The sequence below is a fragment of the Rhinatrema bivittatum genome, chromosome 12 (genome assembly GCF_901001135.1).
Source record: "Rhinatrema bivittatum chromosome 12, aRhiBiv1.1, whole genome shotgun sequence".
Lineage (NCBI taxonomy): Eukaryota > Metazoa > Chordata > Amphibia > Gymnophiona > Rhinatrematidae > Rhinatrema > Rhinatrema bivittatum.
The window spans coordinates 21,974,786-21,990,044 of NC_042626.1; the positions used below are offsets into that span (position 1 = coordinate 21,974,786).

Genomic DNA, 15,259 nt, shown 5'->3' on the forward strand with positions numbered 1-15,259 from the left:
TATATATAGTGTGGAGTTGGAGGTTTTCAATGCTGATTGTTACATTTGGGAAACTAGTTTTCCATTGTCTTTGGGCAACTTCATCTTCTTCCGGCTCATTGGAGGGGAGTGAGTTTGCTTTGAAGCTTTCTAAAAAATGTGATTGTTGCTGTCATCTTTGCTTGGGTACAGGTCAATACTAAAGGACTGCAGGTGGCACACTAGATTATGTACAGTGTCAGTGAAACTTCCTCTGGCTCCATCTGTTGGCAGGGAGGCAAAACCCAAGAGTCTGCACTGATCTGTGGTACTAAAGGAACTAAAATTAGCAGGTAAGAGCCAATTTTCCCATATGTTTATACTCGTTTATGCATGTAATTTGTTTTGGTTTTGTAACTTGATTTTTCCCCAAAGATATGGAATTGACTGCACTGTTTTTCTCATTGCAGGCAGATAAGTTGCTCTCTCAGGATTTTGTTCAGATAATGGAGGACATTATTCTAACGCTACCTAAAAACAGACAGATCCTGCTCTACTCAGCCACTTTCCCTCTTAGTGTTCAGAAATTCATGGTAAGTGTGGGTCAGGTCTGTTAATTCTTGGCTTGGAATTGCATTCAATGTCTTGGCTAAGTTTCCTTACCTGTCCACCCTGTTATGCACAAAAAAATCAAAGTTATGCAAACTTAAATAGCTTTTCTTTTTTAAATATGATATGTTAAATCAGGGCTTCCCTTGTCAACAACAGTAAGGTGTTCTAAAATGAGACTGACTTTGATGGTTGATATCTGGCATTTCCTAGTGTGTAACCAGATGGTCTCAGGACCAATGGATTGTGCTCCCCTGCCAGCAGATGGAGACTGAGTCAGGTTTCAAAGCTGACATCACCCTAGATATACCCCTGCAGTGACTTGATTGACCTGGAATGGGATGCTCCAGAAACAAGTTTTAAAGGGGGGCCGGGTATTAAAAGCTATATACCTGCTGGATCCAGCAGTCTCCCTAAAGTGGATGCATTGGTCTGTGCTGTCTCCAGGCGAACAACTGTCACAGTGGAGGTGAAGAGCGGCCTTAAAGGATACACACGATAGACTGAGTCTATCCTTAAGTCTTTGACGCAGTAGCAATGACCTTACAGATTGCTACTTTTGTGCTCTGGTAGCACGTTCGTGCCTGCTTCTCTCTCAGGAGGTGGATGACTCTGGGGGGTGAACACCAGAGCAGCTATGGAACCCACTGCCACCTTTTTAGCAGACACTGCTCTGATTTAGTCCATATTTCAGCCAGAAGAGTGGCCTCGTGGTAGCAGCTGGAAGACAGCTATGGCTGCGAAACTGGTCAGTTGACGCAACCTCCAAGGCCAACCTTACAAAGATGCCCTTTAAAGGATCACTCCTCTTCAGAAACAAATTGGAAAAACTGGCCAGTAAATGGGGCGAATTTCCAGTCCCCCGGCTACCTGAGGATAAGCAGTTGCAGCACCCCCTCTCCTATGAGGGGCTGGTCCAGGGGCTCTCAACATTTCTACCCCTACAGAAACTTGACATTTCAGAAGTGTCAGCCCTTTGGAAGAACTCAGTCCTTTCTTGGTCAACAGCCCAAGAGAGGGGCAGGTTCTGATTCAGGATTGTCCCGAACCTCCCAATGAAATTTTACTGACCCATCTTTGGAACAAGGAGATAGGGGGTTTGACTGTCTTTTACCAAAGGTGGGTCGAGATCACTTCAGACAAGTTGGTACTGGAAGTCATAAGCGAAGGATATGCGCTGGAATTTCGCAGCACTCGGGGCGTATTCTTGATGTCTCCTTGCTCCCAGCACAAAAAGCAGGCGGCAGAGATTACTCTTTTGAGCCTCCTCAGGATGAGGGCGGTTATACCAGTACTTACGGCCCAGGAAAATACAGGCGTGGTTCCTTTCACACCATTCTGTATCTCGAGTGTCAGCAGTCACCTATGAGGTGAGTCATTTTTGCATGGAAACCTTATGCTCTGTGATAATGGCCATACAACCTGGAGAGTTCCTAACCTCCCTGGACCTATCAGAGGCCAACCTACATATTTCAATCCATCAAGAACACCAATGCTTCCTATGTTTTGCAGTATTGGGTCACCAGTATCTGTTCTGGGTGCGGCCCTTTGGCCTAGCCACCACCCCAAGAACACTTTTCAAGATTATGGCAGTTGTGGTGGCAGCGTTGAGAAGAGAAGGAATCCTGGTAATACCTGTACTTGGATGACTGGTTGATCCGGGCCAAATCCGTGGAAGAACATCTCCAGGTGACCACCTTGCTTCAGGATCTCGGTTGGGTAGTAAACCTGGACAAGAGCAGTCTGTAGCCTTCCCAGTCATCTGAGTATCTGGGAGTCTGGTTAGACACCAGGCAGGGCAAAGTCTTCATCCCGACCACACAGATATGGAAGTTGATATTCCAGGTAAGTCAGTTGATGAACACAATACACCTGACTATGTGGAGCTGTCTCAAAGTTCTCAGTTTGGCATCAAACATGGTAATAGTGCCGTGGGTGAGAGCACACATGCACCCACTTCACCACTTGCTGCTCACACGTTGGAACCCGCAGTGCCAAGACCATTCCATTTGGCTCCACTTACTAATGGGAGTCTCTGCTCTTGCTTCAAGTGGTGGTTGCAGGAGGCTCATCTGAGAAGGGGGGGTGTTCCTGTCCTCCCCGAACTGGCTGGTTCTTACAATGGACGCGAGTGTTTGGGGCTGGGGAGCTCACTGTCGAACTCACAGCCCTGGGTCTTTGGGCAGAGTAAGAGGTCCTCTGGAACATCAATCGCCTGGGAGATGAGGCTGGCGTGCTTGCAATTCAGCCACAAACTCCAGGGTAAAGTGGTCTGCATAATGTCTGACAACGCAACTTCCTTCAAATCAGTCTTCTGGAACTGAGAGCAATCAAAAATGATTCGATAACATTCACATTTTTGATTTCAAGGGAGAAGCTGACAACTGATAACCAGGTCACAATTGTTCTATATCAACAGTGTGGCATAGGGTCCATAGCCTCTCCACCAGGAGGTGCTGAAGATCTGGCAGTGAGTCTTCAGTAATAAACACTTACAAACTACTTAACTTTCAGGAGTCTCAACACAATAACAAATTCTCAGCAGAGTTTTCTATCCATATGAATGGACTCTACAGCAGTTGACAGTCTACACACTATTTAATTTAGAGTCTCCAAATGGTCAGTCTCTTTGCTTCAGAACGAAAGAAAAAGATATAAAGTTTTTGCTAGATTCTACTCAGTTCCCTGAGACTAGCCAAGGATGCTCTCCTGCTGAATTAGAACACTGGTTTCGTGTATGCTTTTCCATCAATATTGTTGATCTCTGAACAGTGCAGAAAGCTTTTACAGGATCAGGCTCAGCTGATTTTTATAGCTCCAGCATGGCCTAGACAGATTTGGTATGCATATCTTATGTAGCTTTCAAGCAGTCTTCCAGTCCATCTGGGGACAGACCCTGCCTGGATAACTCAGGACAGGGGCACCTTCTTTCACCCAAACCTTCCAACTCTTATGTTGAACACTCTGTGATCTCAAATCTCTCTGCCCAGAGACATAGAAGATATAATAGTGTTGGCCAGGAAGCCATCAACAAGAGCCTATGGCCTTAAAAGGAAAAGATATTCTGCTTGCCTTGGACACACTGTTGCAAGCCTGAGCATTTAGTAAAGTATTTGCTCTTTCTGATTCAAGCCTTGCTACATCTTCTATAAGATCATATCTCCTATGCCATAGCCGGGGTACCATGTATCCCTTGATAGACCTATCTCAACTCACCTGTTGGTAATGAGATTCGCAGAAAAGGACAAATGGTCCATTCAGTCTGCCTAGTATGTTTCCCATATTAGTATCAACTGTGCCATGCAGGTTATCCCCAAGTATCAGTCAGTGCTGATGGATATGCTTTGCTTATGGACTTGGCCCTGAAGCAGCCCTGTTTTTTTCCCTTAATGTCTGTGCATCATGAAAAGATTGTGACATGTCACACAGACCTGAATGTTGCCATCTTTCGAACCATTGGAGTCTGCTTCTCACAGATTCTTGTCGTGGTGTTTCTTGTAGCAGTGCATTAGCCAGAAGTCTGTGAGCTCCAAGCCCTTGTTCACTATCCACTATATATACAGTTCTTCCACAGTAGGATGGTCCTTCACACACCCAAAGTTTCTTCTAAAGGTAGTCTTTGCTATCCATTTCTCAGTTCATCATATTGGCTACCTTTTTTCAGAGACCACATGCATATGAAGGAGAAAAAACCTTCATACCTTAGATTGCGAGAGAACATTAGCTTACTATAAAGAGAACTCTGCTGCATTGCCAAGCTTCACAACTGTCATATGACCCCAACAGACTTGGCATAGCAGTTGCCAAATGCTTGTCTTAACTACACGTTAGGCTTGCAAATCACAAACTCCATCAGAGCTCATGTGAGCTGTGGCCTCTTCTGTTGCTCATCTGAGAGAGGCCTCTCAGGCACCTGCAGAGGTATGACCTGGTCGTCTATTTATATCCCATTGCTGTCTGGACAACCTCTCAAGGACTGACAGTAAATTTTAAACAGGCAGTTTTGCATAACATCTTCTCAAAGTAATCTACTCTGTACCGTGGAGTCTGGGTTGCTTACTGAGTAAATGCTCTGCTGCAACCTTCAGCTTGGGATTCCCCACATGTAATGGATAACTCAGCCTGCTTATTGAGAAAAAAAAAGAGCAAGTTTGCTTACTGTAAATGGTGTTTTCTGTAGATAGGATTAATTAGCCATGCTAAATACCTACCTGCCTCCCTGGAGAGTTGATTACTTAGCTAGATTTAGTGATATCGACTGTGGAGGCTCATGCAGCAATACCTGCACAGGAACTCCCACACATGCTGAAAGCCAGAAGCACTACTAGTTATGAGACACAAGTCCAGTGACACTGGATGATATCACCCACTGACATGACTAATTCATCCTGCTGTCTATGGAAAACAGTTTTACAGTAAGTAAACGTGCCTTCTGTGAAAATAGTATGTCATTGAGACATCTGCCTTTAGTGCCTAGGCCTTTCTGATCATATTTGCTTAGTTAACATGGCATCTGAAAAAACTGTAGAAAACCCATGCACATCATTTTTTTTTAAATTATTTTATTGGTCCAAGCTGCTAACTGTTAAATGATTTTTTTTTTCACTTTATGCTGTGGCAAAATTTATGGAGTTAATTATTGAAGATGAAAAGGTTATCAGCAGGTTCTGGTGTCAGACTTGTACCTTGATATTGAGCCATGTAATTGTAGAGGAACTGGCTAACCAAATATAGTAAGCATTTATACATCAGAAGACTAAGATTTCACACTTTTGAATTAGGAAGTCCTAATATCTGTCATGTTTCTATATTGGTGAATGGAAGCATTTTTTCCAAACAGGATAAAATGGTATATTTTTGTTCTGTAGAATTCCCATTTGCAGAAGCCCTATGAGATTAACCTGATGGAAGAGCTGACGCTGAAGGGAGTAACTCAGTACTATGCTTATGTGACTGAGCGCCAGAAAGTACACTGCCTCAATACACTTTTTTCCCGGGTAAGAAACAGGTTGCAACAGAAATTCTCTTTAATGTTGTGCAGATGCTGAGAATGGTACAGTCTTTCTGCTATGCAGTAGGTTTTTATCCTGAGTGTCATGTTAGCTTATTTTTTTCCTCCCCCCCCATACTTAGCTCCAGATTAACCAGTCGATAATCTTCTGCAACTCCTCCCAGAGAGTGGAACTTCTTGCTAAGAAAATCTCCCAGCTGGGCTATTCCTGCTTCTATATCCATGCTAAAATGAGACAGGTGGGTACAGAGCACTGGTAACCATTTCCCAATTGTCTGGTATTTGTTCTGTTTGCTATTTGCTCCACCTCTGGGTGTGTACTCTATATTAATTTAAGAACTCAGCAATAAAATGAGACCATCTTTGCAGTTTACTATATTTTCATTTTTTCTCCAAGTTGTGAGCCATCAGAAATGACATTAGTACACAAAGCATTCTGTAAACAAATTAATACTTCAGTTGATTTACAGATGTTTTAAAATCAACTCAGGGTAATTCTTGAACTCTTTAAAATGTGCAAATTATAGTTATGAACTGAGTGCTGCATAAACATCCCAAAATATAAAATAGATATTCCCATTAGAGTATTTGCAAGGTGTCCATGACTATAGTTTTATCAATGCTTTGCAAATTTTGGAATAAAAACTTTTTTTTTAAGTTCTTGATTATCAGTAAAAACTGGCTAGGCATTCATATTGGTAACATGCCCAAATGCTATAGTTCACCTGTTCCTGTACTAAGGATTTTCTGGGCTTTGAAAACTTAGCTTAGGAAGGCATGGCTTCAGTAATCAGTGTAGAGGAAACTGTGGACAGAAATTATGGAATAATGGTGAAAAGTAATAAATAGACTTGCTATCTCATAATGGCATTTCAGATTTTTCACACTAGCTATGTTTGATATTTTAAATTCTAGGTAAGATTGAAGAAAACAAGATTGTATGTTCTCTAGTTATTTCCACAAGTGGTTCAGTTTTTGCTGTAAGGTGAAAGCATTCTTTCCTAGCATGTAGCCAGATGAACTCCACCTGCTAGCAGATGGAAACTGAGTCAGGTTTCAAAGTTGACTTCACCCCAGATATACCCCTGCAGTGACCTCAGCCATTCAGTATCTCTCCATCTCCTAGTAGGTGTGGATTGTGTCTTCCCTATCAAGAACACAGTTCTCTTCAGAAGAGGAAAATTTACCTTTAAATTTTACTTTTAAATTGGAGAAAGGATTGAGCCCTGCTGTCCTGCGGCGATACCTAATGGTCCCTCCCCAAGTTGAGAATTCCTGAGGCGGTTTCAGAGATCCCTCAGAGGTGTGCCTTGGTCTGGTAGCTGGTTCCAGGCGTAGACTTTGCTGCTGAACCAGCTGAATGGCAGCGAGTGCAGGAAGCAGAGCGCAGCGGTGACTGCCTATGCCCTATCCCCCCACCACAGCCAGAGAACGTCTCTGTACTCAGCTGGTAAGTGCTGAACCTAGGTAAGTAAAGAACACCTCCAATTCAGACACTTAAGGGCTTTAGTAAGTCTCTCTTCTGGTCTCCTTGCTCAGCATGCCGTATTGACGATGTTTCCAATCCTGTTGGGGCAAGGGAAGGGGGTTTCCAAGTGGGCTGAGCAGCCCCCCCGATGGACTAGGCCCCACTTCAGACTCTGTGCATGCCACGTGGCAGGCTGCGGTGGCGCAGTCTTGCACATGGCTTGCGGTGCCATTTTCCCCATTGACCGTAGGTGCAGTGCAGGCCAGCCCTATTGTGCACCTAACATGCAGACACTTGAGTTCATGCATACATTTTGCACACAACTGGATGCTTTTACTTACGCACGTCTGGGCAGACTTGTGCACACTTCAGCTCAGGCGCTAACCAGCTGAACACACAAGCTACAGTTGACTAGTGCTTCTTTGTTGCTGGAGCCAAACTGACACACTCTTTGTGCTGCCTGCCATATTAGGGCTGCACACTCTGACCTAGAATCCTTCCTGTGTCAGCACTGGGAGGAATCCCAGGAAGGACTAGAGTCTCAGTTCTTCTCCAAACTCGGCCCCTCCCAGTTAGAGGATGGGTCAGTCATGACCTTTATCTGGTAACACCCTCGAGCAATCACGGGGCTGCGTCCTCCGCAGGAGAGGGCAGTTTCGCAGCCCCATCCCCAGTTTCTCTTGGGCTAGGTATGGTCCCGGCGACCTTTTCTTGGGTGGAATTCTTTCAGGGCCTTCAAGCCTTTGTTCAGGCGCAGTCAGCTGCTGCCCCTGCCCGATCTGAGCCCCAGCTGGGAAGGCCTTGTCCTTCCAGCCCTATCAGCATGCCTCGCCTCACCAAGGGTTATCACTGACAGGGACCCAGACACCACGGAAGACAATGGGGATACAGACTCATTGGAGGATGGGGAAATCCCCCCCCCCCCCCCCCCAGGCTTGGAGCCATAACAGACCACCAGCATTTCCTACACTTTGCAGTATTGGGCTGCCATTATAGGTTCCGAGCTTTGCTCTTCAGCCTGGCAACCGCCCTCAGAATATTCTCCAAAATTATGGTGGTCGTAGCAGCAGCACTGAAAGAAGGAATCCTGGTGCACCCTTAGATGACTTGCTGGCTGATCTGTGCATCATTTAGAAGAGAGCCTCCAGGTGACTAGCAGGGTCAGGTCCCTGCTTCAGTAACTTGGTTGGGTCATGAACATGAACAAGAGCAATCTAAAGCCCTCCCAGTCCTTAGAGTACCTGGGAGTCTGATTCGACACCAAGCAGAACAAGGTCTTCCTCCTTCCCTTGAGGATAAGGAAACTGATGTGCCAAGTGCATCGGTTGACTAACACAATGCGCTGCAGGGTGTGGTGCTATCTCTGGGTCCTCAGCCTGATGGCGTCAACCCTGGAGGTAGTACCGTGGGCGAGGGCACACATGGGGCCACTCCATCACTCCCTGCTGTCATGTTGGAACCCACTCAAGACCTCTCAATTCGCCTCCACTTACCAATTGGAAGTATGTTCTCGGTTCCAGTGGTGGCTACAGGAAGTGCATATAAGCAAGGCTGTGTAAACCTGTCCCCATGAAACTGGCTAGTCCTCAAAACAGACACGAGCCTCGGAGGGTGGGGAGCCCACTATCAGGAATTGATAGCCATGGGGCGATGGACCAGGGAAGAGGCACGCTGGAACACAAACCGCCTAGAAGCCCGAGCTGTCAGATTAGCGTGTCTGTAATTCAACCACAGGCTCCAGGGACAAGCAGTCCACGTGATGTCTGGCAACACAACAATGGTAGCCTACATCTACTGCCAGGGAGGAACCAAAAGCCACCAAGTGTCTCTGGAGATAGACCCCCTTATGGAATGGGCAGAGTTGAACCTACGGATGATTTCAGCCTCCCACATCGCAGGAAAAGACGCCAGAGCAGAGAGAGAGAGAGAGAGTCTGGATCCAGGAAAATGGATGTTGTCGATCAGAGCCTTTCAGCTGCTGGTAGATCACTGGGGCCTCCCATCCATCGACCTGATGGTCTCATCTCACAATACGAAGGTTTCCCAATTTTCCTCAATCACAGAAGAGATCTGTGATCCCTGGGGATCGTATGCCCTCGTTCAGGCCTGGCCAGAGGGCCTGATGTATGCCTTCCCTCTGGCTCCTGCTGGGCAAGGTCATTCGCAAAATCGAGTGCAAGAGGGGACTAGTCCTTCTAGAAGCACTGGCTTGGCCTAGATGTCTGTGGTATACAGACATGCAGAGGCTTCTGGTGGAGACCCCCTATGCCTTCCTCCACACAGGGACCTGCTCCAACAAGGTCTGATCTTTCATAAGGACCTGACTCTGTCTCATGATCTGGCCCTTGAGAGGGCTCACCTGATGAAGTGTAGATATTTGGCAGCAGTAGCTTCCACCTTCGTGCATGCAAGGTCTCAACGTCCTCAGCATATGTGCGGGTCTGGAGAATATTTGAGGCCTGATGCGAGGAACATCCCTTGAATGTCCAAGATTCCCATGATTCTGGAATTCTTACAGGACAGCCTGAACAAAGGACTGTCACTCCAACTCCTTGAAGGTCCAGGTGGTGACACTCTCCTGTTTCAGAGACGAGGTGAACGGAGCCCGTTGACACATCTGAACTTGGCCTTTTTCCTAAAAGGAGTTAAACACCTCCGACCACCCTTAAAGTGGAACCTCAGTCTAGTATTTGGGCTTCTTAGCAAGGCCTTCCTTTCAGCCACTGTGCCCTTTTTATCTACGTCTGTTAACGCTGAAGACTGTATTCTTGGTGGCGATATGCTCAGCTCTTCGCATCTCTGAACTACTGTCATGTTGGGAGCCATTCCTCTGGTTGTCTCCAAGAACGTTACAGCTTCACACTGTCTCTTCCTTCTTGCCAAAGGTAGCCTCGGAGTTTCATCTGAACCAGTCCTTTCCTTACCGTCCCTAGATAGAGGCAAGGACTCTGAAGACTACCGCCTCCTACGCCACTTAAACGTCGGTACGGTATCTAGAACATACAGAACCACCGCACAAGACTGACTGCTTATTTGTTCTTCACAGTGGAAGGAAACAAGGCGAAGCAGCTTCATGAGCTGGATCAAGGAAGTGATCACGGGAGCTTATGTAGAGGCACTGAAGCCTTTACCCCTTCAGGTTAAAGCTCATTCCACTAAGGCCCAGGCAGTATCTTGGGTGGAAGCTAAGCTACTGTCTCCCGTCGACATCTGCCAAACAGCAACGCAGTCTTCCTTGCACATCTTCTCCAGGTTCTGTCGCCTAGATGTTCAAGCCAAAGAAGACTCGGCCTTTGCGAGGGCAGTGCTAACCGGACTGCGAGCAGCCTCCCGCCCCATTCAGGAATAGCTTTTGTACATCCCATTGGTCCTGAGTCCATCTGGCTACATTCTAGGAAATGGAGAAATTACTTACCTGATCATTTTGTTTTCCTTAGTGTAGACAGATGGACTCTGCATCCTGCCCACAGCTGCCCATGAACAGTGCCAAGGAATCTCAAATGAATCTTGATCCCAAAGAGGTTATGGGTAAGCCATCACCCTATCCCTAGATCTGGGCATCTGTAATATTACTAGGATTCAGTGCTTATGTTTGAGTACAGTTACGGTCATCAGTTTTAATAAAGTAGTTAAATTCAAGTTTTTCAATAGATGTCCACAATGGCTTTTGAAGAGACTCATACTGAATGGCTGAGGTCACTGCAGGGGGGTATATCTAGGGTGACATCAGCTTTGAAATCTGACTCCGTCTCAATCTGCTAGCAGGGGAGCACATAACCCATTGGTTCTGAGTCCATCTGTCTACACTAAACCCCCCCCCCCCCCCACACCCCCAAAATAATCAGATACGTAATTCTCCATTGTACTGGGATGGATTGGGGTGGGCTTTCTCCATGTTGAAGCCAAAGGAAAAGCATTTTGTTCAGACTTCCTTCACAAAAATGTTAAATTTTAGTTTCTGTAGCTCCTAGAAAAATGTTTAACAATCCATCATTAGACAGTGACTCACTGAGCCCAGGATGCCCTGGTTCCCCCACTACTGCCTCAGAAACCATGAGATATTGCTTCATAGTGTGGAGGTGGGGGGGGGGTTGTATGGGACTTTAAAGTCATTATTATGAGTCTCCTGTTTACTTTTAATTTGAAAAGAAAATGGGAATCCTAGCATGAAAGCCATGCTTTAAGTACAGCAGTGACTATCCTTGTCCTGCTAAACCAGCCCATCCGCAGTCTGGTAACTGTTGAACATTATTTATTTTATTTGTTCTTTTTTATATACTGGTGTTTGATTTACATATCACATCGGTTTACATATAACTTTAAGGTGCAGGAAGCAAAGCATTTCCTTTTGTCCAGTACAGGGAACGACTAGATAGCAGTAACATGATAAAAACAGTGTTAATAGCAATAAACAGTATTAATAAGAGGAATAAACAATAAATATCTGATATATGGAGATAAACTGGTATATTAGATAATGTGCTTTTATCTTTGACAGATTAGTGATAAATGGTAGAATCCATATAAAGTTTTCTCATGCAATTATTTATCTTCCACTAGGAGCATCGTAATCGTGTTTTCCATGACTTCAGAAATGGCTTATGCCGCAATCTTGTTTGCACTGGTGAGTATTGCCTTTCTTGCATTTTTGCATTTGCTTTTGTTGGAATATTTGTATTATTGGTATAAATTGCAATCCAACTAAAGTCTTAAGTAAGATGTGTTCTCACAGGAAAAGCAAAATGGTAGCCCTCGTACATAGGTGACATCAGTTGGAACCTAGCACATATATTTTTGATGACAGAACTTCTAGAATCTTTGGGCATATGCCACTGTGCATGTGCAGTCCTGGCCCCTTTCCCTGCACTTCATGCAGGACCCTTGGTTGCTTCTTTTCCATGGAGCCTACAAGTCACAATTCATCTTGCAGCCGCTGAGGTGAGTATTTTTTGTTGTTGTGTTCTTTGTGTTTTGTTTTGTTTTTCCTGGAGCAGCAGTTGCTTAAGGGCCCTGCAGAACTTTCTTTCATCTTGTCCATTAGGTAGGGTTTTTTGTCCAGTTTTGCAGTTTTTTGTCATCTGCATGGTGCATCAGGGTGGATCCAGTTGGCTTTTGTCCAGCCTTAGTCATTTGTTTGCCAGCTTAACAGGGGCCTCAAGTGGTGTCAAGAGACAGTCCTTGGGGAGGCAATCGTCCTGGAATCTGTCCTTTCGTGGGCAAAGGCCAAATAGAGATGGCTCTAGCCAAGGTGGTGGTGGAGCCAAATCCACTCAAAGAAGCAAGGTTGGTCATCTCCTCTGTTTCAGCTAGCTGTCGCTGATTGACTTTTTTTTTTTTTTTTTTTTTATGAGTTTGCTCCAGTTGAAGTCACCTATCAAGTGTCCCAGTGTCATAGGACTTCAACATGGTACTCATCCTTTTTGAGTCTCTGGACTCTTGTGCCCTGAGATTATTTTTTTGGTGGCTGTCAATTTGGCACACAGAGTAGATGAGCTCCAGGCCCTAGTGACTCATCCTCATTATACAAACTTTTTCACAATATGGTGGTTCTATGCATAGATTCTGCCTACATTTATGTCTGAGTCCGCTAAGGATGAACAAATGAAATCTCTTATCTGGAGATGTATGGCAGTAACTTTTTTATTTAGGATCTGACTCTGAACCTCTAAATTAATTAATTTCTTAATGGTTTTAATTAACCATAATTGACTAGATATAGCAAGATATATAGCAATTGCTTTGGTGATTCAAGACAGCTAGATAATTGGTTTATAAATTTGTACAACAGTATAAAAAATTTGCACAGATTTGTTAAATTCACAATGTTACAGGCTATCTCCAGATTAGTCAACTATCTGACCTTCTTAAATTAATTGGGAGTTTTTTTCACCATATTGACAGTGATTTGAAGCTTGATGCAGTGTGTTGGTAAACAGCCTTTGTGTTAGGCAGTAATGCTGGATACCTTGACATCTTTCTGTTATGCCCAAGCAGGCCTGGATCTGGTGGGACATGTCAAGGCTAGCAATGTTAGAGCCATGGCAGTGTCTGTAGCCCTGCCGAAATCTGCTTCCATGTAAGATGTTCATGCAAAACTGTGGTATGGTTTTATCTCCACATTTACAGTTCACTGCTGTTTTGATAGGGGCTGCTGATGCAACAGAAGTTTTGGTCAGTCTGTCCTACATAGTCTATTTTGAAGTATGGAACCCCAACTCCATATCTCCTAGGGCCTGTGATCTTGATTCTAGACTGCCACAAAAAAACAAAACACCCATAAAGCATTTGGATGGCATGCTGCCACCAAAAAACTGTCTTGCCCATTGATATTGTTTTGAGGTTTCCCCACCCCTTTTTTTGTTTAGGGCTGCATGCGAGTCCCCATGTGCGAGTATATGCGAGTCCCCAGTATAGTCATCCTACTTGTCAAAGTTTCACTTGTTCTCCATCTTAGTATCATCCTGTCTCTTCTCCCCTACACCAAAATATATTTTCAGCCTACCTCCTTGCTTATGTAACTTTGACTAAAACTACTCATCCTAGTATCCCTTACATAGGCTTGTATATCCAGTAGTACATCCCCCAGCCATAATCCCAGTTCTTTCTACAGAGAGAATGGTTTGTAAGTAGTTCTAAGAGCTGGTCTAATCCTGGTCACCCTTTTAATACTTGTAGATAAATGTCAGAACTATTTTTAAGAGGCTGCTTGTGTAAAGGAGGTGACGAATGTGTGTGTATTGACAAGGGATACTAGTACATTTTATTCTAGAAACATATTGTGCTTTTGAAATCTAAATGTATACAAGTATTTAGCTTCAAATTCTGAATATATATTTTCAGCCCCAGTGATAAAATATTTAGTCTGTAAATATTCTGTAGCTTATGATCATTTTATGGCATTTTTATACTACATCATGAGGTAAGGGTACTAGTTTTGAGACTCCCAGCCAAAAAATACATATTTGTATGTACATCATATTAGAATCTGGTAAATTAGCTGTTTTCACTAATTTGCTCCCCCTTCCCTTTTGTAGTTTTCTATAATAGGCATTGATGCTAATAATGTTCAACACATTTTAGGGTTGTAATTATTTGCATATAACATTGAAGCATGCAGCTTCCTTCCTAGTGTTGATTTAAGCACTGTTTCAGCTGAATGAGTTAAAATCTGTTTTATAGATATAACCCTTCATTTTACTATTTTTGATTCAATTTGTAATGTGGCTAATAAAAAAAAATCCAAATATTTGCTTTGGAAAATATTTGAGAAAATTGTGAGAGAGAAGAAACGGGGAAACTGGAGTAGGCTAGCATCAGATTTCATTGTATTGTTTTTTTTCTGGATGTCCTAAGATTTCCAGTCTGGTTAAAACTACTGCTTAAAAAAAATCCAAATGGCATATCTTTAATTTCATTGTCACATGTCAAGAGGTGATGTAGTTCTTGTATAAATAAAGCAGTAAAAAAAAAAATCTTGTTTATGAATCCAGGAACAATAAACAGTTAAGAATAGGCAGTATTTTTCCCTAAATAAATGCAGCATTATACTTTTTGTCCTTCAGATCTGTTTACCCGAGGTATTGACATCCAAGCTGTGAATGTGGTGATAAACTTTGACTTTCCAAAGCTGGCAGAGACCTATCTCCATCGCATTGGCAGATCAGGTAAGAATCTAGAATGGGCAGCAAGATGACTCTCTAAAAGTAAAATCATAAATTCATATGCACCTGCAAGAGAGGGGTTTTTAAATAACTTAAGTGTGTTTTGCACAGGTTTTAAAGTTTTAGAATAAACTTAGGGATCTTCGTGTTCAGTTTTTATTTTATTTTGCCTGGCAATTTGTGTTATAATAAAGTCAGTGGGAAAAATAACTTGATATAATATGGGAGAAAAATTAATGGCAGTCATTTTTCCACTGATACTTGTGTTCTAACATTGAAATTACCAAGCAAAATTAAAATATAAACTGAAAACAAAGGTCCCTAAATATTCTATATTTTATTACATAGCTTAACTAAACACAAACTTATGTAATTTTGCTTTTAGGTTATGGCAGTGTAAATATAACTTTGAGAACTTGAATAACAGCATTGTGGTTTAAAGTTTTGAGTCAGTTTGTTTTTATTCACATTAGTCATATGCTTAGTGTTCACTAACTCCATCTAAAGTAGTAGCTATTCATCTTCTCCTTCAAGCATTCAGAGCATATGGTT

General features: G+C 43.5%; 1 protein-coding gene across 1 annotated transcript in view; it reads left to right on the forward strand.

Annotated features, from left to right (window-relative positions):
- Positions 1–15,259, forward strand: part of DDX6 (DEAD-box helicase 6) — a 78,810-nt gene that overhangs the window by 36,053 nt on the left and 27,498 nt on the right. The window contains exons 8-12 of the mRNA XM_029572546.1: positions 429–551; positions 5,436–5,564; positions 5,701–5,817; positions 11,607–11,670; positions 14,609–14,710. Of these exons, the coding sequence (XP_029428406.1) occupies positions 429–551; positions 5,436–5,564; positions 5,701–5,817; positions 11,607–11,670; positions 14,609–14,710 (535 nt within the window). The remainder of the gene's footprint in view (positions 1–428; positions 552–5,435; positions 5,565–5,700; positions 5,818–11,606; positions 11,671–14,608; positions 14,711–15,259) is intronic.